General features: G+C 35.1%; 1 protein-coding gene across 2 annotated transcripts in view; it reads right to left on the bottom strand.

The window, feature by feature from the left end:
- Positions 1-595: 595 nt before the first annotated feature.
- The window catches only part of ZC3H6 (zinc finger CCCH-type containing 6), a 71161-nt gene continuing 46841 nt past the window's right edge, over positions 596-24915 (bottom strand). Inside the window, exons 4-12 of one of the 2 annotated variants that reach the window (XM_040496744.1) lie at positions 23882-24128; positions 21146-21279; positions 16031-16147; positions 15081-15192; positions 10999-11108; positions 9861-10114; positions 8077-8573; positions 7285-7527; positions 596-3880 (exon numbers count right to left, since the gene is read on the bottom strand). In XM_040496744.1, coding sequence (XP_040352678.1) covers positions 2412-3880; positions 7285-7527; positions 8077-8573; positions 9861-10114; positions 10999-11108; positions 15081-15192; positions 16031-16147; positions 21146-21279; positions 23882-24128 — 3183 coding nt within the window. In that variant the 3' untranslated portion in view covers positions 596-2411. The remainder of the gene's footprint in view (positions 3881-7284; positions 7528-8076; positions 8574-9860; positions 10115-10998; positions 11109-15080; positions 15193-16030; positions 16148-21145; positions 21280-23881; positions 24129-24915) is intronic. The other variant, XM_040496745.1, reaches the window with a different exon arrangement.

Raw genomic sequence — 24915 nt, 5'->3', positions numbered from 1 at the left:
TTACCTCTGTTATCTGTAAATGTTTGGCTTATAAGAATAGGGACATAAAGTACTTTCCAGTGTGCTGGTGTAAATCAACTTACATGGATTCTAACAAACACCGATTCATCTTAAAGGAGGTTATTCATCAGCGGAAATGGGTTATTAGATTTTGGTGAGAAAAAGGAAAAAATAAGATTAAGATAATCTAAGTTGACAGGATACGATAGGATATCCCTTAAGCTAAAGTTATCTCATTTAAAAAAGACCACAAATTAAAATCATTATTTTAAACATAAATATAAAATTTTCATATAAAATATATTGTTAAATTTTAAACTAAGTTCACACTTTCTTATAAAATAGCCTCTAGGACACTAGCTGAGATAATAGGGGCTCAAAAATACTGAGCAAGTGAACATTATAACTTGCATTAATGATATTTAAACCTTACTTTTTAACTAATAGTTCAACATCTCTTGGTAAAAAGGATCTTCTGTTAAGAATTTGGATTCTATTTTGATCTTTAACAAGCCAAATTATCTTTTTTGTATGATATTTAAAATATAAATAGCATTACTTAATATAATTATAAAATACACAAGGGAATTAGAGATTTGCTAAAATTATCCATTTAATTACTAAAATTCAGCAATTTTACTGATTTTTTTCCCTGAAAAAGGAGTATTACATACATGTATGTGTATAATAAAGTTCATGTGGATAGGAAACCAGAAAATACTTTCTATGGTGGCTTTAAAGTACATTTTTAACCAAAAATGTTATCCAGAGCCATGTTAGGCCACAATGTAACCAAAGTATAAATAGTAGAAATTCACATCCCCTCAAACAACTGTCCTTCCACTTAGAACACAATGAACTTCTTCAGTAAGCAGAGTTGTTGTTCACTTAGCTGCAACTCCATTTAAGCATGGAATCAAAGCAAAACAAAACAAAAACAAAAAAGTGAAGAAGTGAATAGAAAACATATGCATTAATAGTTAATATACGCTATCTAAGTGTTAGGTTCCTACAGAAATATTTTGCTATGTTTTTAAAATCACTTTTCAAGGGTAGCTGTTTTCATCCAAGGATCGATTTCCCCCACTTTCATTATCTTTTATAATGAAATGCTCTGTTTTCAAGTTACTTATTGGAGTTGTTACCAACAAACACTGTCACACACATCCAGTTCAAGATATGAATATTAGTGTAATACTTAGTTTCTGTTATAAATAATATATGTATAAAACAAATAGGGCTGCCATTACTTATATACTGCAATAAATACACAAGAATGAATACAAATTAGTTTTCATAAAAATACAATTTCTAGCCAACTTAGGAGATTTCCAATCTATGAGGACATTAAATACTGTAAATACCAGGCAGTCTCCTCTGTTACAGAATGCCAGTCAGGAGAGATCTGAAAGAGATTCTTTATTGGTAGCCATATACAGTTGATTATACCATCTCTGTGTTTTCTTGCTATTTAAGAAAAAATATAGAACCTGGACATTTAAAACATTATCAATGCAATAATCACTACAGACTGTCACTGGATCTATTAAAATTTTGTTAAAAATTACCAAAGTCATGATGAATACAATTATTGCAGCTACATCATTTGAAAAAGTAATATAAATTATGCTGCTAAAGACAAAAAACATTGAAACACATAAACATCACAATGTAACACAGCAATAACTCATAACTATTTAATATGAAAAACTAAATTTAAAAAGTTATGTTAGAGAACTTGGGAATTTTCCACTTTAGCAAAAACAATCTATGTATCTCCAACTTCTATGATACAGTATACAATAAAATACTTTTAAAAGATAGGACATTCAAATGCTTCATTTACACAAATAATATTGCCAATACTAATAAAAGTGATGCCCTTAAACATGAACTGCTCTGCTAATTGTGATTTTAAAAATGTTTTCTTTACTTAATTTTACATTTTAGTTAGCAGTTAGCATTACATATTAATCAGTTCTGGGTTGACAAATAGAGAAGATCCTAGTCAAAATACTGTTGCTCAAAAGTAATGTACATCATATTGCTTGAAACTAACAACCATATAAAAGTGGTAATCATTTATCTAAACATTGATTATGAAAGACAACTGGCATATATTTGGGCAGAGTGTTGAGTTCATGATGGTTTATTTACGATAAAAGTACTTCTACCGAAGCTAACATGATAGATAAGTTTCTATGTCAATTACTACAGTCTCTTAAAGTTATAAAAATATTATATAAAATACCACAGGCTTTAGAGGATATAACTTCATGTGGTTCTGATACTAGCAGCTGAAAAGTATTTATAATTTAAAAATAAATAAACTATAGAGGTAAACCAGTTACAAAACAGCAGAGGACTGCAATAGTCACAAGAGTGAAAAGAACTGCTTAATTACACAATAGCTAACAAAATGGTGAAGCAGTTGGATCAAAAGTTTTAAAAACCTCTTTCAGAGATTTGTCATCTGGTTCTTTACCAGGATCATTTTCTGGGGTGGGACTCATCTGTCCTGGCTGTCTTGACTGCCTTGGATCGCTGTACTGGGGTCTAATTAAGCCTGTTAATGCCTGAATAGGAAGACTGTGCACTGCTGGGACCTGAACCACACCAGAACTCCTGAGACTATCTGCCTGTGGGTCAACTGGCCCATCAACAGTGACTTCCACATTCGGACTGGTTTTCTGTGGCGGGATTGCCTCTCCGGGAGAAGGTTCATTTTTGTCACTACTTTTTAAACTACCACTTTTTTTCTGGTTCTCTGCATTTTCTGTTGCTAGCTCTGATGTAGATGATGAACCATGCTCCCTAGGGTCATACAAACTAATGCCACTAAGAACTGAACTTGGAGTTCCCAGTGGAAGGCCAGCTGAAGAGGAGAGCTTAGGGGCATATGGAGGCAAGGCCCCGGGACTAGAATTGCTAGTTATTGCCCCTGAGGGCTGTGATGAACCAGGGTTTGATCTGGTTAAGTGAGGGGCACTCTTTAATGTATGTGAATCCTTTGTAACTGCCTGATGAGACTCTGTACCATGCTGTCTATGAAGTCTAGGATCAAAATTTTTTTGTAGCCTAGGATCTCCTAACTTACTTCCTGAACTATGTAAGTCCCCGAATTGTTCTAGGTAGCCTTCTCTGTTTGTTGTGTTAATTTTGGCTTTGGCTGCTAATTTTGAATCAATGGGCATGGTGTTTTGATGAAGATCGCTTTTTGTATTCCATAACCTATTGAGCCTCTGGTCAGCTATAAGAGGGGGTAGAGGTAAATTGATTGAAGATACTGGGTCAGGTTTAGGTAAGGGGACTGGAAGTAAGTCTTCTGGAGCCCACACGATGTGTTTTGCAAAGTTGGGTTTGGTTAGGATAATATCCATTTTAATGTGACTAAACTGTCTCAGTTGTGACCTTGGATCCTGGAGCATTATACCAGGGGAAGAATCCAAAGGTATTAAGAAAGCTTTTTCTCTCAATTCTCTTTCTGTATCTTCATCATCATCATCTCCTCTTTTGTGTTTGACAGAGCCAGCATTTGCATGGTGTGAATCAAACTTTGTTCCGCCAACGGAAGATCCTGTGTGACTACTTCCATTCCCTCTTAATTTTCTGGGATCCCATGCAAGTCTAAGATCCAGCGGGGCAGACTCAGAAGCTTTTCTCATGTCTTGCCTTGGGATAGTACGAAGTCTAGGGTCAACAACTTGGTTTCCTTTACTTTTCTCTTTAGCAAGTCTTGGATCAGTAGGAGTGCTGAGCTCTGTGGAAGGTTGTTGCTGATTCCTTAAAGTTTCTGTTTGTTTCTGTAATGTTTTCAGTATTGACTTGACACTGCTTCCTTCTTCCTCTTCACTACTGGAATACCAGTTAACAGTATCATCTAAATGTAGACAAAAACTTATTGTAAAGAATGAAACATTCATATTTGGCTTTAATTGAGATAATTTAAAAAACACATGCTATTTCTGAAATAAGTTTAGTCTAACTTCAAGAAAATGTATCATAGAAATGCCAGAGTTTCAACACTGGAACAAAATTAGATGTGGGATGACAATGATCAATTTAGTCATTATACTCCATAAAGAAAGAAGTGTGATACTAGAATATGTGTAATGTCCTTCCAGCCAGGAGAAAGTCAGAACCTTTCATTCCGACTGGCCAAAGTGTGTGTGGTATGACAGAGTTGGGTAAGAAGAGAAATACTCTTGGAAAAGAACACCAAATGTTTTGGATCTCTTTAATTCTAGTAATACTCAGGTTTCATAGCTCTGGATTTATCAAGATAACAAGGGAGAAATACTTTTTAAAAATCTGGAAAGAAAACAAAAACACTAATAGTACTGGTTAAGGAAGCAATGGGAACTGACCAAATGAGGGATGACGTAGAGATTTTTCATTTATAGCTTATTATATTTTTAGATGCTTGACATATGTGAATATATTAGCTATTTAAACATTTAAAATTAAAAGTAACAAAACAAACATCCTGAAATCTATACACTTTATGGGAACACTTCAGACCTTACTCCTAGTCTATTTAACCTTACTGTGTTAGATACACTCTTAAGCTTAACTATCAGAGGTATTCTCTCTAGTAGTACAGAAGGGATTATAAACTGATGCTGCAGAAGGGGAGTCTCCTTCCTTTCCATTAAAACAACATACATTAACTCTGAAGTGGTTACACACATACACTCATACACACACACTCATACATACATATACATACTAGAACATCTTGGATGAATAGAATATTGTAAATATTCTCATTTTACCTCATTTCATTTCATTAATGTGTTTCTATTACATGGAACTTCAGTGTTACACATTTAGTTTGAACAGAGCTTGCAAAACAAGTACTGAAATTTAGGCTGAAAAGTGTGGTTTAAAATTGTACAGACTGGGGCATGCGGGTGGCTCAGTCGGTTGAGTGACCAACTCTTGATTTCGGCTCAGGACATGATCTCACAGTTGGTGAACTCGAGCCCCGCTCAGGCTCTGCACTGACAGCACAGAACCTGCTTGGAATTCTCTCTCTCTCTCCTTCCTCTCTCTCTCTACCCCTCCCCTGCTCTCTCTCTTTCCCTTTCAAAATAAATAAACATAAGAAAAGTCTTAAAGTAAATTTCAAAAATTGTATAGATTATATCACAATGGAAAAAAGTTTTTTTTTTTAAAGATTTTATTTTTAAGTAATCCCCCTGCCCAATGTGGGGCTCAAACTTAACAACCCCAAGATCAAGAGTCGCATGCTCCACTGACTCAGCCAGCCAGGTGTCCCAACACAACTGATAAAAGTTTTACTCATATCTCAGTGTCTGAAGAAAACTACTTTTAGGGGCGTCTGGGTGACTGAGTCAGTTAAGCTTCCTGCTCTGGATTCTGGCTCAGGTCATGATCTCATGGTCTTGAGATTGAGCCCCATGTTGGGCCCTGAACTGATGGTGGAGCCTGCTTAAGATTCTCTCCTTCCCTCTCCCTTGGGCCCTCCCCTGCTTGCGCTCTCTTCTCAACAGAAAAAAAAAGTGAGCTAGCTTTCAAAACAACAACAACAACAACAACAACAACAACAACAACAACAACAACAGGCTACTTCTACACACTAGATCTCTTTTCTTCTTCTCAGTGACCTCAGGAAGCCTAAAGCTTTTACCTATTGCCATTATTTTAAATACTTCTGTATAGGAATTTCACTCCTCACAGAATTTGTTACTTGATCCAAATAGGTAAGATGATCCAAATCTGATCCATATAAGGAAAATACTATCTTATTTTGACTTTCATATCTATAAGCAATCTTAAATCCTTTTTGGAATGAGAATGAGTATATGACAGAAGGAAAGCAAACCAGTAGAGATAGCCCAATGGAAAGGAGATTTTAGATAGGAAATGACAGTTATCAGCTTTTTATCAAAGGACAGATAAACTTATAAGGGCATTAAAATTTATAAAAATGAACACAAACACAGCTGTTCAAGATTTTTTCTGGACACAGAGAAAAAACTCTCATAAAACATCACCAATTATATAATATTATAGTACAAAATTTTATATCTAGAAAATTTGTAATTTTCTTATTTATGAAAATACAAATCTTTGTAAGACTTTATAGAAAATAATGAAAATTGTTTTTTCTTAAAATTAAGTTTTAGCACTTAAAGGAGCAAACATAAATTGTACAGGAAATTAACTTATTAGGAATCCCTCATTTCCCCATGATGTTAAATAAATGAAAAGTTAATGCTACCTTCTTTGAAAAGGCAACAAACAATGTTTATATAATAGCTTGTAGCTACCTAATGTTATCTAGTTCTACACAGTTATTTATAAATTTTATATTTAAGAGTGGGCAAATGGGCACCAGGCTGGCTCAGTTGGTGGAGAGTGTGACTCTTGGTCTGAGTCGTGTGTTTGAGCCCCACAGTGGGTGTGCAGTTAAGAAAAAGGAAATACACACACACACACACACACACACACACACACACACACACACACACAGAGTGGGCAAACACATCAATTTTGTAATTCATAAAAATTTGATGCTTTAAGCTTTCTCTCCTTAACTGAATTAACTAATTGCTATACACTTATCAATATCAAAACCACTAGTTGGTAAACTTGGTGTCTCCACATAATCTTTAAAAAAAATTTTTTTTAAATAATGTTTTTATTTATTTTTTGAGACAGAGAGAGACAGAGCATAGCAGGGGAGGGGCAGAGAGAGAGAGAGAGACACAGAATCTGAAGCAGGCTCCAGGCTCTGAGCTGTCAGCACAGAGCCTGACGTGGGGCTCAAACTCATGGACTGTGAGATCATGACCTGAGCCGAAGTCGGACGTTTAACCGACTGAGCCACCCAGGCGCCCCTCCACATAATCTTTTATATTAAAAAGAATACTCCTTCATAATATAGTAGAACCTGAAATACACAGCCTGTGCCCATAAAAACTTCTCTAATAACTGAGTCATTTTAAACTTGGGCTAGAAGTCAAACTTCCTGAACTGGAAGATGTCCTGTTTCTGTTCTATTTCTTTCTTCCAAACACAGGACTTATTAGCAAGTCTGCTCAGCCAGGCCTCATACTATAGCTTCAGATCAAACCCTTTGCAATTAATTACTAAAGCATGTATGGCCCTGGAAACCACAATCAATTCCAAGCAGATAGGAGCTACGAGGTAAACTGGAAATAGAATAGATAGTTTAGAGGAACTCCTTTTCCAAGTTTTAACCTATTCAAGACCGTTTCAGGAACCAAGTAATCCAAAGTAAGATGCTATCAGCACCTGACACACCTTCTTCCTTGCTTGGTGCCCTCTGAGGTTGGGTGCTGCTTGGTTCATCTTCTTCTTGGTATTTCTGAGTAAGTCTCACAAAAAGAGCTCTCTGCACTGCAGGAAGGAGACCTGGTGCAGGCAGGGGGCCGTGGCCCGTCGTGTTGCTGCTGCCGTCAGATCCACCACCCCGGTTTGGGGAATCTTGAACAACCGGAGGCTGATGCTGGGCAAATTCAACATGCCACATGCCATCTATACACATAACACAGAAAGACACAGATGCGAATTTAGCACAGAACTCCTCTAGAGGGCACCACAGTGAGTTATAACAAATTGAAGCTCTAATACTAACTACATTTGATTACCAAATTATTATGTGATTGTAAATATTTTTTAAAACTATCTAAAGTTCTGGTGTAACCAATGTTTGGTTAAATTTAAAACATATTTTATGGTTTTGGGGGCACCTGGGTAGCTCAGTTGGTTAAGTGGCCAACCTGATTTCGGCTCAGGCCATGATCTTGTGGTTTATGAGATCGAGCCCAGTGTGGGGTTCTGTGCTGACAGGGCAGAGCCTGCTTGGGATTCTCTCTCTCCCTCTCTCTCTGTCCAACTTCATTTGTGCTCTCATGCATGCTCTCTCTCTCTCAAAATAAACTTAAAAAAAAAAAACATGTTTATGGTTTCAATTTTATTACATTTTACTTAGCTTTATTTAAAACATACATTCTTATGTTTTTAATGAAAGATAACTCCAAAGATTTTAAATTAAAAATGAGTTATTTCAAAAGGAAAACTTACCACCAGAGTTATTGGGTGGCTGGAAATTATGTACAACATGCTGTGAATAGTAATTATCATAAAACTCGGCTGGGTTTTGTACGGACTCGTAACTGGTGTTGAGCTGCATTTCACCAGTACTTTGCAGGTATGACGAACTTGGAGAACAGTGATTCTCTCTAGGTACTTTCATCATGTGTTCTGGAAAGCCTGGGCAATGGTAAGCACCACTCATACTTGGTGGTGTCAAAGGTGGATCTGGTTGAACAAGTACTCCAGCTTGACTGTGAGGACCTAAAATTCCAGGTGGACCAGGTGGCAAAGGTGGGCTGTGCGGCACGGCTGCACACGGATGATGTCCGGGGGAGCCTGGGTGCATCACAGGACTATTATGTCCCTGAGACATATTGGGTCCAGGACCTGGACTTGATCCAGAACTATAGATATGTTGAGGATGTGGACTGCCTTCCTGAAATTGTGGTCCTGGTGGTGAGGCACTATTATAAAATGCTGGTGGCCTGTAGACAGAAGGAATATTTCTTAGCTCAAAGAAAGAGGCAAGTAAGAATGTTACATTTTTAAATAAGTATTGGTTGAATGTGCTTTTCTATATCAGAACGTGTTTTTAAGAAGCAGTTTATTCCATATTATCTCCAAGTGAAAACACCAATACATGCATCTTGCTTTCATTTTCAGCTCAGTCTTAACTGCCACTCACTATCACCTGTTCTAAAACTTACTCAGAGATATTTTGAAAAATACAGAAAAGTACAAAAATAAGTAAGAATCACCTCTAATCCCACCACCCAAAGATAAATTTTTCTTTATTAGTTCTCTCCTAGTCTAGGCATACACAGATCTTTTTTAATACATAATGAAATTAAAATTATACTATATAAACATACAACTTTTCAATTTCTGATTGATTACTGGTGGCATATACAAAGACCTTTAGGTTCTGACTATTGTTCTTCTTTCTGGATATCTTACTAATTTAACTACTATTTCTAATAGTTTTGGCAGTTGGTTCCTTCAGGATTACTGAGGAAAACTGCCCAAATAATGGCCTGTCTCTCCAGGCCATTTTATATCTTTATATCTATTATATCTTTCTCTTTTTGCATTGACGAGGATCTGATCTACAGTATTAGCCAACAGTGCACATACCTGTCTTCTTCTTGACCTTAATAGAAATAATTTTAATGGTTCACATTAACTATGATGTTTCTTATAGAGTTCTTGTTCCTCATTTGCTGACATCTCACTGTTAGGGATCCCTGAGTGTTCAGGGTTAAAAGAACAATCAACAATAGGACTTAAAGCCCAGGTGCATAGACCCTGCGGTGTGGGTAGCAAGGCTGGAATGGTGGTGTTAGAAAATGCAGATCTGGATCCAGCTTATCCAAAGATTTTCCTCTACTAGCCCAAGGAAATATTTCTCTAAAAGAACTAAATATTCTTAAGCCATGCTAATGCCACTATCTGAAGGTGTTATCAGTATTCATGCAGCCTCCTAACAAATTGGGAGAAATATCAATTCATCCACCTGGCAGTACCCTTCCGGATGGATTACTGTGTGGAGAGGTTTCTGAAGCTGTGTTAAGGATTCCATAGAGAAAAGCATGGATGGCATGCAATGGAGGGTGGGGACAAAGAGAAAGTAGGAAGTAGCAATTGGGGTGAATGCCAGGTATCTGCTATCTCTACTTAAGTTTAATTATATGATTACCGTGGAATACAAGTTAGTTTCTTAATAAGAATTTTTAGGAGCAAAAATGGTATCACTAAAAAAAATTTTAACTTACTTCTTCCCAATCTTATGTGCTAAATCCACAGTAGGTTTCACAACTATTTCAAAAAGAGATGGGATTTTCTTGAAATCATCGGAGAGATCTGTCTGAAAATCATCTTCAGGATCAGAAAAGGGAAAATGCTCTGGTGGGGTTGGCAGAAGCCCAACTCCTGGAGGTGGTTTGGGAAGAGGAGTTATGCCCCGTTTTCTAAGTTCTTCTAATTCTCTTTCATCTTCATTTGTGGCTTCTTCTTCAGTGTTCAACACCTAAAAATAATTGGCAAAGATTACTATTTCAACACAAGCTTTCTTCCTTACATTTAAAATTTTTTTCAATGTTTATTTTTGAAAGAGAGTCAGAGAGAGAGAAAGAAAGATAGGGACGAGTGCAAATGAGGGAGGGGCAGAGAGAGAAGGACAGAGGATCCAAAACAGGCTCTATGCTGACAGCAAGAGAGCCAACATGGGGATTGAACTCACAAACCATGAGGTCATGACCCCAGCCAAAGGTGGATGCTCAACCGACTGAGCCACCCAGGCACCCCTCTTCCTTACATTTAAACACTGTGAACACTTCAATAAACTAGTTTTGATATTAGAAAATTATCATTTTAAAGTTAAAATGGATCAGAGAGAGAAAACTCACTTTTGATAATGAGATTCAAAATGGTAAAGGATATTTCTCAAAGTACATTAGCTTTTTAATGGCAGAACAAGAGTAAGAAAAGATTCTTAATTCCTAGCCCAATATTTCTGCTTTTCTAACACACTACATTAAAAAAAATTTTTTTAATATTTACTTTTGAGAGAGACAGAGACACAGACAGAGCATGAGCAGAAGAGGGCAGAGAGAGAGGGAGACACAGAATCCGAAGCAGGCTCCAGGCTCTGAGATGTCAGCACAGAGCCCGATGTAGGGCTCAAACTCACCAGGTCATGAGATCATGACCTGAGCAAAAGCCGGACACTTAACTGAATGAGCCACCCAGGCGCCCCTTTAACACACTACATTAATGGATTAAAACCTAAAATAGCAAACCCTTGATTTCTCAGGAGGGTTTTATGAAATGTAATTTGTAAAACATGATTCAAGTCAAATGAATTTGTGGTGAGACCTAACAAATAACTGAAGTGCAAAAGACAGTACTTACTTTGTCCAAAAGTTTCTTTGTTTCTTTAGTCAGATCATCATGGGAAAATTTACAGTTGTCTCCTTGGTAACATTTCGCTCCACTGTGATAGAACTTACACGGAAATTCATGTAAATAAAAATATTAAGGAATAAACCAAGTAAAATCAAACCCCAATATTTTTAAACCACAAAACATAACTGTGCTGAGCAATCATATCATACTAAATTTTCTACAATCATGTCAGATTAGACTACTTAATTTTTTTTTAAGATTAAGTATTTTAATTAGGCAGCAAACATTCAAAAATTTTAAATCTTTCTTACTATATTAAACTAGAAATTTTTTAAAGAAAAAATACTTACAATTGTTATAGCAAATACTATAGTATTCTAGTTATGTAAGTCCTGTAATTTTCCATAATAAAAATATTATATAAAACAAATTTTGTAGCAAGAGCTTATATCTATGAAGAAAACAAAAGGACTTGATATGTCATGTTAAAGTCAAATATCCCAACATGAAAACTATAAGCAAATCATTCTCATGATTTTGGAGACAAACCTCAAACTTCTAAAGAAAATATTAAATCCATAAGCTTATTAAAAAAATATACCATTTGTGTTTATGTTCAGGGAATTCCTGAGTGGTTTTAGCATATTTATTACTATAATCATTACATTGACAAGATCAAGAGAGAGAAATCATATGATCATCTCAGCAGATACAAAAGGCAACTGCTAAAATTCAAAATCTTTTTTTGACTTAAAATAAAAATAAAAACCTCTTAGTAAAATAAGAACACAGTTACTTAACTTGATTTAAAAAATCTTAGGGACACCTCAGTTGGTTAAGTGTCCGACTTCGGCTCAAGTCATGATCTCACAGTCTGTGAGTTTGAGCCTGCATCAGGCTCTGTGCTGACAGCTCAGAGCCTGGAGCCTGCTTTGGATTCTGTGCCTTCCTCTCTCTGCCCCTCCCCTGCTCTCTGTCTCTCTCTTTCTCTCAAAAATAAATAAATATAAAAAAAATGTATCTTAGAACTATAGTCACAAGGGGTGCCTGGCTGACTCAGTCGATGGAGTATGGGTACCTCAATCTCAGGGTTCTATTGTTGAGCACCACATTAGGTGTTAGAATTCACTTAAAAATAAAATCTTAAAAACAAAAACAAACAAATAAAAACCTACAGCCACAAGCCAAAGCAAAAAAGCACTATAATTAAAACATGTATTATGTCTGTCACAATCACTACTGTTGAACATCATGCTGGAAGTGTAGCCAATATAATGAAAATTAAGAAGCTTAAATGTGATAAAAGAAGTAATTATTATTATTTACAGATGACATAACCCTATGGGGAAAATCTAAGAATAGGCTGAAAGCTTTTATTTCAATAAGGTGTTTGGTTTCTAAAGAAATATGCCAAATCTTAAAAAGATTTCCTTTTCTTGAGTAAGTCAAATTTATTATAACATTTTGATAGAGAAAGGAGGATTATTTGTCCTACTACATATCAAATATACTATTATAGAGGGGAAAAATCAAACAGCACAATGTGTGATAGTAGTATAGAGGTAGATCTGGTCAAGATGCCATTTTAAATCAGTGAAGATGAGACAATAAGTGTAACCATCTGGAAAAAAAATAAGGTCCTTACTGCACATCACACATTAAAAAATAATCCATATCAACTAAAGGTATAAATATTAAATTAAAAAAAAATACAACTTTAACAACCATAGCTGGATAACGTTTTTGTAAAAAATTATATGTAAAAATATATACATATATACATCCAGTCATACATACATACCTCAGCATGGAAAAAAAATCTTAAAGGCTTCACACCATATTGTTAGCATGGTTATCCATGAAGAGTGAGATTACTTAGGATTAAAAAAAGTCAACTTGAAAATTATCAAACATGTACCAAAGTAGAGAGAAAATGAGCTCCCTCCTGCTGGCCATGTAACAGGTTCAACAATTTTCATCATTTGGAATTCTGTGAGATCTTTATCACTCCTATACTCTCTTCTCGACTCTCCCCACAAACACTGGAGTATATGAAACACAGCACATTCCAAATACATTACATCAGAAAATCGTTTCCAAATTTATTTCAAATGGATAAGGAATATTTTTCTTAGCAATCACAACCTTACCATCAATCTAAAAAAATTAACGCATTAATTTCATCTGATACTGTCAATACACAAATTTTCCAGACTGTTTCCAAAAAATGTCTTTTTATAACTGCTTTATTCACATCAGGATCCAAACATGATCCATAAATTGCATCCAGTTAATAGACCTCTCAAATTTCCTTTATTGATCTCTAGAAGTCCTCCTTGATTTTTGCATCATTTGTTAATTTTACTATTTGTCAATAGATGGTGTTTAAACACTCCGTACTGCATCGTATTAGGAGGCATTTAACGTATAGTTGGCTTTTTTTAGTGAGGTTAAGACCAAGCAGTCAGCCCCAGTGCTGTCAGCCCAATCTACCAATTATAAAGTTGCTCACCAACATTTCACCTAATGAGTTTAGCAGCCATCAGTAATCACTGCCCAGACCAATTAGAAAAGGGTGAATTCACATGTAATTTTGTCAGAGCCTGCCAAGCTCCCATCTATAGGCGTGAACAATTTTGCATTCTTACCACAAAGTTGGAATGTCATCTGTTTTTTCACAGCCTTGCTAACAAACCTTGCTCTCACTTTTAATTTTTGCAAATCTGGAAGCTACAAATGGTATCTCGACATACATTATATTATGAACAGGATGGAGCGTCTTTTTATAACATTTTGGGAACATCTGCATTTCTCTATGAATTATCTGTATGTCTTGCTCATTTTTCTTTTCAATTTTTAGAAACTCATGTATTAAGGCTGTTATCTCTGTAAGTGATGTAAGTTACAAATAATTTTTCTCATTTTATTATTTATCTTTGGCTACATAGGTCATATTTTTGTCATGCAAGTTTAAATATTTTTGTGCAAATTTTCAATCTTTTATTGCTTCTGGATTTTAAGTCAGACTTGGGAAAGTTTTCTACTCTTCTGGATTATGAAGGAATTATGAAGGAATTCATAAAAATCATTTGATTTGTATGGTTTCATTTTTTATATTTAGCTCAATGATAAAAAGGGATTTTTTACTTAATTTGTTAATATTATTTTTTGACCTACACAAGACTATTTTAAATTTTAGGTGGAAGAAATAAATGTGAGGATCTGTGAAATATCAGTTTGCTGGCAAGACAGAAATAATCACAGCAAAGCAACACAGACATTAGGGCAAACAGATCCATGGAGCCCAACAGAAAGTCCAGAACAAAACCAAAAACATACATGTAAACACTTCATCTACAATGAAGATGGAGTTTCAAATCAGGGAGGAAAGGCTCCATTAGTTATAAATGGTAATGAATAACCAGCAACATAATGGGGGGCAGTTAACATGGAAAGATTCATGAGATTTAGATATAGATAGACACAAAGATATAGATATATATAAAATTTTTTTTAAGAAGAATTATGTATAATGAAATACCAATTTGAGTGGGGACAGGAGTTACAATTTAAATGTATAGATATCCAAAGAGAAATAGGGAAGAATGTACTGTGTTTGTCACTGTGTGATAAGATTTGATGAGACTTCGGTTTTATAATGTTCAACAATAATAATTTAATACTTATATTCATAAGTAAAATAATTAAGTCATAGAATAAACAGTTTGCCAACTACTCCTTTACGAAGTACAGTTGCTTGAAATACTTATAAGCTGAGTATATTAAATATAAAGTACCTTTTGTTCACAGATTTTCTTTTCCAAAGGGAAGTTATTTTATTTTCCTAAAGAATACCTCAGTTTGCCCTTTCGAAGCACAAAGGCTACCTAGACTTGGTTTATGTAATGTGCTATTTTAAATTTACAACCAAAGTAGCCTGTAGAGGTTGTACCTAGGATTTTTAAAAACCTCAGTAATGTTAATTAATAAATAAATAAATAAATAAATAAATAAATAAATAAAATAAAAACCTCAGTAATGTTTTACAACCTCAATATTTTGGTTAACATATTTTTAATAAAGGATATTATGCATATAAATGCAGTTCTCTCCTTTGGTACAATATCCTTGTAAATAAAATTTGCAGATCTCTTTTCTCTTCTCCAACTCTGCATCATGATCAAATTTACATTGATCTCCCTGTCACAAAAAAGAAAAACAAAAAAAAGAGAGAAAAAGAGAAACATTGAATTTTCTCTATGGTATTTCATGGTAGAACTATGGACACATCTTCAGTCTTTAAATAAAGAGCTAATAATAATTCAAACAATCCCTTGGAATTCTTGCCCAAGACAGTGGATGTGCCATGTACAGAGGCAGCACAGTGAGCGTGGCCTCAGAGGCTACTGCCTGGCTCTACCAGCACTCACCATTTCTAGCTGAGCTACTGTGGTCACTTAATTAATCTCCTGGTTTGGCCACGTTTAAAGTGGGGGAAAATATGAGGTGCCTGGGTGGCTCAGTCAGTTAAGACTCTTGGTTCCAGCTCAGGCCATGATCTCATGGTTTGTGAGACTGAACCTGCTTCAGGCTCTGCGCTGACAGCACAGAACCTGCTTGGGATTCCCTGTCTCCCTCTTTCTCTCTGCCCCTCCCCTACTCTCTCTCTCTCTCTCAAAAGAAATAAACATTAAAAAAAAATAAAAAAATAAAGTGGGGAGAATTAACAGTAACTACTTCATAGGTTTGCTGTAAAGATTAAAACGTTTAATATTAGTGATCCACTTTGAACAGTACTTGCCACATAGTCAGCATTATGTGTTTGTTAAATAAAACCTGATTTAACAAAGTATATTACTGTCCCAGAATATAATTAAATGAGCTCTGTGGTACAGTATTTCCATGCAAGATACATTTCAAAGAAATAGCTTTATTACAACTATATGAGAAATGAAAAACCTAACCACCCCCAAAAGACTAAATTTTAAAGATTATTTTGGAAGTTAAGATGACTCATGAGATATCACTATAAATTTACCTTAATACATCTCCCTTCCAGAAAGTATTTACAGATTTGTTTTCCTTTGTGTTCCACTGTGTGCTGATTAATGAATTCCTGAGTCATAACCTTCCATTTCTTCACTGGTTTATTATACTGTGAGAAAAAAACAATTCATTTGAATACAACATACGAAATATTAAAGGTATTAAAATGGATAGTCAAATGGATTGAGAAAGCAGTATAATTACAACCTAAAGTGGCCAAGACTGGACATTCAGATGCTATCATTTATTTGGAGTTATGTTTCTAATACACTGCTTATTGCTGCTAGTGGTTCAAATAACTCTATTTCTATTTTAATGAGGATGTACAACTACTTTTTAAAGATAAAAAGCTTGAAAATTAACAATAATACTCACTGTTGGCAAAGGTATGATAAAGTGTGCACTCTCATATTATTCTTGATAGCTATGTTATAAAAGACTTATAATATCCATATTGTTAGACACAGAATTTGTACTTTTCAGGAGTATTCTGAGGGAATCATCAGGGAGGCACACATATATTTATTCACAAAAATAACTACTGCAGAATTACTTACATGATAAAACAACAAACAAACAAAAATCTAGAAATACCCTACACATCCCAGATAAGAAGACCAGTTAAATACCTATCACTGGTAGACTACTATGTAATCATTAAAAACTGATGAGATGGAGGGGCGCCTGTGTGGCTCAGTTGGTTAAGTGTCCGACATCAGCTCAGGTCATGGTCTCATGGTCTGTGAGTTCGAGCCTCACGTCAGGTTCTGTGCTGACAGCTCAGAGCCTGGAGCCTGCTTCAGATTCTGTGTCTCCCTCTCTCTCTGCCCCTCCCCTGCTCATGCTCTGTATCTCTCTGTCTCAAAAAATAAATAAAAACATTAAAAAAAATTTAAAACACTGATGAGATGGAGAGACAATTTGGGGACATAAGAAATGTTCATAGGGGTGTCTGGGTGGCTCAGCTGGTTAAGCGTCCCACTCTTAATGTCAGCTTGCATCATGGTATTGCTGTACATGGGATAGAGCCCTGCATTCTCTCTGCACTGGCAGCATGGAGCCTGCTTGGGATTCTCTCTCTCCCTCTTTCTCTCCCTCTTTCTCTGCCCCTTGTGCACTCTCGCTCTCTCTCTCAAAATTGATAGACATTTAAAAAAAGAAAGAAAGAAAATGCACATAATACTTTACTAAGTGAAAAATTGATCCCAATTTTATAATAAAAAAAGACTGAAGAATAAAAAAGAAAAAAGACTAAAAGAATATACCCCCACATTTAAGAGTATATGTCTCTAGGTGTACTCCTAAAAAAATTAGAAATTTTTTGAATTATTTTTGTACTTCCTTTAAGAAAAAGAGGAAGGATATATTTCCTTTAGCTTTTAAATTAAAAAACAAAACAAAACAGAAAGAAATGTATTGTAGAAAATCTCACAGCCCTACATGTTTCCTTAGTTCTCCTTTAACCCCTATTCAACTTTTTTTTTTCCCCTATTCAACTTTCGCTAGGAGTACAAGAAGATTGATTTGTTAACAAGAGTATGATGCTTAGCCATGCTAAGGACTTAAGATTCATGAGCTCTATAAAACAACACTATTTTTCAAACACCCGGTATGCACCATGCTTGGCATACAGTAGGAGCTCAATAGCTACTTGCTCTTATAATTTGATTTGTTTTCCTTTCCCTCAGTTTGCTGGAGATGGAGAACAAAATACAACCTACTGGAAATAGGAAATTTCCAGCAAACACTTGAGGCAAGAGATGGCTAGACTGAAATCTGATCCTCAGCACTTGCATTTGAAATATGCTTTACTGTAGGAATTCTTGGGGGAAAAAAGTACAAAAATACCAAGAAAACAGAGAATCCTATAGGTTCTTTTAAAAAATATAAGCATAATCAAATTGCCCCAGGGAAACGCAATGAAATTGCTTATAATATACTATGATAGAACCATTTAAACTGTCTTAAATTTATGTAGATTTGACTCACAAACATTTTCTATTTCTAGGTTCACTTAGAACAAGTAGATATAAATGACCAGCTCATATATGCCTTCTCTACAAAGAATGGTGGCTATAATAAAATAGGAAGCCAAGGAGAATGCATTACACAAAATCAATGGGCCAGCTTGAAGAATATAACTCTGAAATTAAAAAGTAAAAAATTAGGTAATCACAAAAAAAAAAAACCACCCAAACACCCTGAAAAACACACCAAGTTGCACCTATATTTCATTAATAACTCATTCTATGTTACTTTCTAATGATATGCCTCATTGTTGTAATAGAGGATAGTGGTTTTTTCCGTTTTGTTCTTTAGTTTGGTAAAAAAGTAGAAAGTATCTCAGTATCCATAACTGTGAGAAATCTAATTATAATCATGATATTCCAGAAAATCTAACTTTAACAATAAAATTTTAGGACAAAATAAAGTGCCTAGAAGATCTGATCTTTTATGTCTGAATCTACAGAAGCAACATGAATGTCCTCTACCCTTAAAGATCACTTGTAATGTAAGAGCTGGAAGAATCAGTCATCTAGTTCGGCACCCTCACTAGACAAGTATAGAAACTGAAGATTAGAGAAATTAGTGACTTGCCAAGGGTCATATGGTGAGTGAGCAGGCAGGTTAGATAGAACTCTCTGCACTGTATCACATTACCTCTAAGAAAACACAATTCAAGAAAAGAGGAAGAGAAAGGAAAAATGGGGGGAGAGAGAGAAAACTAAACTATCTACTTGGTTATTTTAAAATTTACTCTAGAAGATGTATTACACTGGTATAAGGAAAACAAGCATAAAATATTTTTTAAATACATAAAGAAGAGGAAATGAAAGGATCTATCAGTAAAATAATATATGTTTACAGAAAATTTAACAGCTGTTATAAAGACAAAAAAATTTAGATGATTTATGGCTAACAGAATAAATAAGTCTTTCAAATCCATCAAAAATTTGCTTGTTCTGTGACTACCCTTGAGTTTTCAAGACTGTGTGAACATACAAGTATCTGGCTTTAGGAAGATCTTACACTCCTTGGAAAGGATGGATCTATATTGGCCACTTTACCATGTTCACTCTATCCTGAATAGGTCTCCCCTAGACTACTCCCAAACATAAGCTACATGCTTGGGCTCTGGCACTCTCCTGGCTGTTTCTGGAATAGGAAGAAATCTCTCTTGACAGCCAATAAACTGAAACAGTTGATAACATTTTAACCTTAATAAACAAAAGGAAAAATATTCTAAATCTGATGAATGTAAAAGAAAGAATTTATTCTGATTTCTATACCATGATAAAGCATCTTTTAGTTGCAGTCCAGATCAGTAAACACCAAAATGTCAGTGCTTGGGGTGCCTGGGTGGCTCAGTCAGTTAAGCATCTAACAATGGCTCAGGTCATCTCAAGGTTTGTGAGTTCAAGCCCTGGGTCAGGCCCCGTGCTCACAGCTCGGGCAGAGCCTGGGGCCTACTTCATATTCTGTGTCTCCCCTCTCTCTGCCCCTCCCCGCTCATGCTCTTGTCTCTCTCTCTCAAAAATAAACAAACACTGAAAAACAAAAAACATAAAAAAAGTTAATATGTCAGTGCTTGAAGGGCTCCTTAGAGTTAATTTAATTCCATACTTTCATTTTACAGATTAAGCAAATTGAAACTCAGAGACAGGTAGTAACTTGTTCAAAGCCACACTTTCTTGGAAGCTAATTTTTTTTTCCAGGTATAGCGTGTAGGTATTGGTTATAGGAGAAAACTTACTTTAGAAAGTATTCACATTAATTTAGTCTAGGGAAAGCAGCACATTCTAGGGGAGTCTAGGAAGATGGAGATAGGTTATAATTACTCAGAAATTCCAAGCTTGTTTCCAAAGCTGCTATTCCATGGAACAGGGAGTGGTTCAATGAATGTTAACAAATGTGGGTGGGGTGAAGGAGTGAGTTCAGGGTTAAGTAAAATTTGAAAACAGTGGATTGAACAAAGTAAAACAGGATTTTTTATATCTAACTTGCAAGGAGCCTTTAATACATTAAAAAAAAATTTTTTAACATTTATTTATTTTTGAGACAGAGAGACAGAGCATGAATGGGAGAGGGGCAGAGAAAGAGGGAGACACAGAATCCAAAGCAGGCTCCACGCTCTGAGCTGTCAGCACAGAGCCTGACACGGGGTTAGAACTCATGGACCATGAGATCATGACCTGAGCCGAAGTCGGACGCTCAACCGACTGAGCCACCCAGGTGCCCCAAGGAGCCTTTAATACATTAATGTTAACTGAGAACATTAGTGGTAGAGTGGTATGTGTTGGGTTTCACTAATTTACCTGGGCCTGAACTTCTTTTTTTTTTTAGCTCATACTTATTAACATCTCCCTTAATAGTGTACTAACGAATACATATTAAGAAATCTGTGCCCATTATCTTTAAACCCAGACATCAGAAAACCAAGCATTTTCAAATTACAATACATTGCTATCACTTTGTTCCCACTCAAGGTTGCAGCTTTTGATAATCTACCCTTGCTCTGTATAATTCAATCAATCTTACTGGAACAGTGACAGAATACAGAAATTGGGCCACTTTAATCCAGAGTTGCCAAAAGGCTGAAAATGTACATGTTCAGAGTTCAATTCAACACATATTTATTCAATATCTACCAAACACAAGGTACACAAATTCATCTTTCCAACCATTTGTATCTCTTTTTCCTCTCTTTCAATGCTTTCAGTTTTACTAAGTTAATTTATCACTACAGTATCTCCCTTCTTATCAGCCCTGCTACATATTAAGCTATTAGCATTTTAGTTCCATTTGCATCTGGGGAAAATGACTCCTAGGAAAGGAAAATACAGCAGAGAACTAATCGACCATACATTTTTGTTTTCTGACATACCAATTTTATTTTAAGGTGCTTTCAAACACATCCATTTTATTTCAAGGTGACCTAAATTTGCATCTCTATACTTGTATCATGACTATTAAAACAATTCTTTAATTATTTTTTTAAGAATCTGTTTATACTCATTTGATCTTAGCTAGAGAATTTTCATTTACTAGGAAAGTAGGATTACAATCACAGTGATTTCTCTGCAGCCAAATAGATTAAAACTAGTACCTCTTGAAAGTCATCCATTCCTGAAAAAATATTAGGCCCTTTATTGGTTCTTCCCCCACGGTCTTTGCGTTTGATTTTCTTCGGCAAACCACGTCCACGACCAACATTAAAACTTTTAACCCTCTGTTCAATACCTAAAAGAGTTAAAATGTACTTCAAATATTACAGAAAAACAACGCAACTGTCAATCTATTAGCTTATAAGGAACAGCATATTTTAAATAGTATATAATATACAGTGCATTCTTTTTCTTTCTCTCTAGATTCAATGAAAAATATTAATTAAGTTTTTCCATTTTACTTTCTGGGTATTGCTTTTCATTTTTTTCTTTTTAAGGGATGTTAATGATAAGAAAGCAAGGCACAAGAATACACATGACTAGAGAAGTTAAATCTAGTTTTGTTCTTTTTAATTTTCCTTAGAATAAGAAAACAGTTTTTCAGAGAATTAAACATTATATTCATCCCTAAGGAAGACATTATAGATATTAGCGATTAACTTGACCAAATTGAGTTTCTAGTGATAATTTTGAATAGATATCACATATATTTCCAAGTAAAATTTATACTTGTCTTACTTTTTAAAAACTTGGTATTAAAAGTATCTAAAATTACCAAAATTAAATATTAGGATAGAATACAGAGTATTTCTCATTTTACCAAAGTCCCAAAGAACTAATATATTTTCTTACGTATTACATGATCTTAAACCTACAAAACAGCAAATAAATATATGAAAAAATGTTTTTATCAAAAAGAGTCAAAGAAATTAAAAATTTTAAATAACATCAATTTTCACCTTTTCAAAGAATAGGGTTGGTAGGGATTTGGAGAAATTGGCATTTTCACACACTGGCATGCTGTTAAAAAATTGGTCTATCAACTTTTTGTAAATCAACCTTGGTATGTGGATTAAAATTCTTCAAATGCGTGGCTATATCTTTTGACTCAATTCTGCATTTCAGAATATATTCTTAAAAAGTATTTGTGAAGATGTTCTCTGAGACATGCATAAATATGCATGGTTAATCACAGAATTAAAAAAAAAAACCTGGGTGCAACTTAAATGTTAAGTAGCACTTAAATCTCAAGTGGTTACTGTTACACAAACCTAAGACTCTGTTAAACAAGTTATCGTATATCTATTTAATTGAATAGAATGCAGACATTAAAAGCTACTTGTTAGCAGAAGAATGAGATATACTTCATAGTTAAAGGAAAAAACAAGTTAAACAGCATGCATAATTTTTTGTTAAAAATAACTGTCAGAAAGATTCTGGAAGAATGTACACCAAATATACTAATAGTCACTGTTTTTGGGTGTAGGGATTCAAATTGCTTTTATCTTTGATCTTTGTTGGGTTATTGTTTCCACACACAGAAAAGGTTTTCTGCATTTGGCCATGTATTACTTTCATATTTCAGGGGGAGGAAATGAATGTCAAAAATAAAAGAATACTCAATTCTTTAACAGAGCAAACAGGAAGAACTTGAAAGGGAAAACCCCAGGTGGGAATGGATGAGCGAAACCTCTCTATGTTCCCTTATTCCCCAAGTGGAATGATTCCTGACACCACTATGTCTAGACTTCAGGAACAAACTTACTAATTACAATAGCATATGCACAGGCAAATTCTTTTCCTTTTTAGGTCAGCAAAGCCTGGATACATATTTTTCAAAGGAATTTTGCTAGGAAATCAAGAAAAAATAAAGTCATAAAAATTACCACATTTACTCTTAACTCATTCCTTTTTTCAACAATAATTAAAGTATAGTAACATAGGGTTTGGGTGCTCACTGCTTGACTTCAGCCTCATCTTACTCCAGTTTTCATGAAGCAGATATTGAGTGGACAGTTCTTAAGGTTGATCTGACCCTTATGTGACCCACAGTTTCTATGGCAACTTGCCATGCTCTCTCCAGGCACCATGTGCCTCAATACAGCAGATGAATTGATGATCACTCCAGAAATTTCTTTAGTTTATGTTCTTATTTCCAATCTTGAAGAATATCCATAATCCTAAGTATTAGTACATTTGCACAGCAAAGATGATCACCATCTTTTAAAGTCTAATAAGGGGCGCCTGGATGGCGCAGTCGGTTAAGCGGCTGACTTCAGCTCAGGTCACGATCTCGCGGTCCGTGAGTTCGAGCCCAGCGTCGGGCTCTGTGCTGACAGCTCAGAGCCTGGAGCCCGTTTCGGATTCTGTGTCTCCCTCTCTCTCACCCTCCCCCATTCATGCTCTGTCTCTCTCTGCCTCAAAAATAAATAAATGTTAAAAAATAAATAAATAAATAAATAAAGTCTAATAAAAGAATAGCTTCTTAGAATTCTCTCCTTACAGGTCTAACATATAAAGCAATGCAATAGAGTAACAGAAACAACTGAAAAAGGTAGGCTATTTTTTCAGTAAACTGGTATTATACAAGGAAAGGGAAAAAAAGTAATGGGAAAATTGTTTTACATTTTTATATACTTTTAAAATATTAGGGTATCTTTCTAACTCAAATATTAAAATACTATGCAGATTAAAATATTTGTAGATGTTTGTCCTCAAAATCTAAAATTAAAGAAAAAAGAATTCGAAAAAAAAAAAAAAAAAAGAAAAAAGAATTTGGGAACCACAGGAATAAGCCGATCTTGAGAAGGGACTAAGAAATTTAAGTTTTTACTCCATTGCTACCTGCTGTAATAAGGTTCCCATATTAAAACACAGCCCGACAATTTCACACTTACCTTGCTGAACTTTCATTCTTTGTTTTTTCCCTGGTTCTTTAGAAAATGATCCTAAAGCAGTCGTTGAGGTTTCTTTAGCTTGTCTGTATTGTTTCAGCTGACTGGCAAAATCTTCCTCTGTTTCCTGACTGTAGGTACCAAAGTTGTCATCACTGTAGGTACTGTACTCATCATATTCTTTACTTCTAAATTTTTTGTTATGTTGACTCTTCTTTGATGTCATGTAGCTTCCTGATAAATGTCCATGCTAAGTGAAAATAGACAATAGTTATCAGGATTTTTCAGCTATATAAATGAATTGATAGTAACACAGGACATCTTTTTTCCCCCCAGAAATCTGGAGAAAAAAGGGGAAAGACAATTATAGTTCTGACTCTTGGCTAGTACTTGTCTATGACAGTATTTAAAACTAAGTTCAAAAAGCCAAGTGCTACTCTGGTATTATCAAACATTATAATTAATGTTCACAGATCCTTGCTGATGAGTGTGTTTTGTTCCCTTTTTGTTTTCCATGTCCGGTGTCTCCGTATTTGTACACAAAAGTATACTTAAAAATCCACACCATTATACATGAATTCCTTCTCTAAAAAGTTGAAAACATCTTTTGGAAAATATATGGGTACCTGGGTGGCTCAATAGGTTGGGTGTCTGACTCTCGATTTTCGGTCAGGTCATCATCTCACGGTTCGTGGGATAGAGTCCTGTGTCAGGCTCTGCACTGGCAGTGTGGAGCCTGCTTGGGATTCTATCTCTCCCTCTCTCTCTCTGCCCCTCCCCTGCTCACATGTGTCCTCCTCTCTCTTTCAGAATAAATGAACTCAAAAAAAAAAAAAAAGAAAATAAGGAAAATATAGTAAAATAGCTTGAGGTGGGAGAAAATATATATTCTCCTAACATTGTCCCAAATGACAAGTTTAAGCATCTTATACTTAACAAAAAAACTGTATGTGTGGAAATTTTAGAAAAAGAATATTCTTATTTCTGAGGTCTAACAAGGATTTCTCTAAAACTTAAAAACATCTAGTGAATAAACT

This window comes from Herpailurus yagouaroundi, unplaced genomic scaffold (genome assembly GCF_014898765.1).
Source record: "Herpailurus yagouaroundi ecotype Mexico unplaced genomic scaffold, PumYag 188, whole genome shotgun sequence".
NCBI lineage: Eukaryota > Metazoa > Chordata > Mammalia > Carnivora > Felidae > Herpailurus > Herpailurus yagouaroundi.
This window is presented reverse-complemented; position numbering and strand designations above follow the sequence as displayed.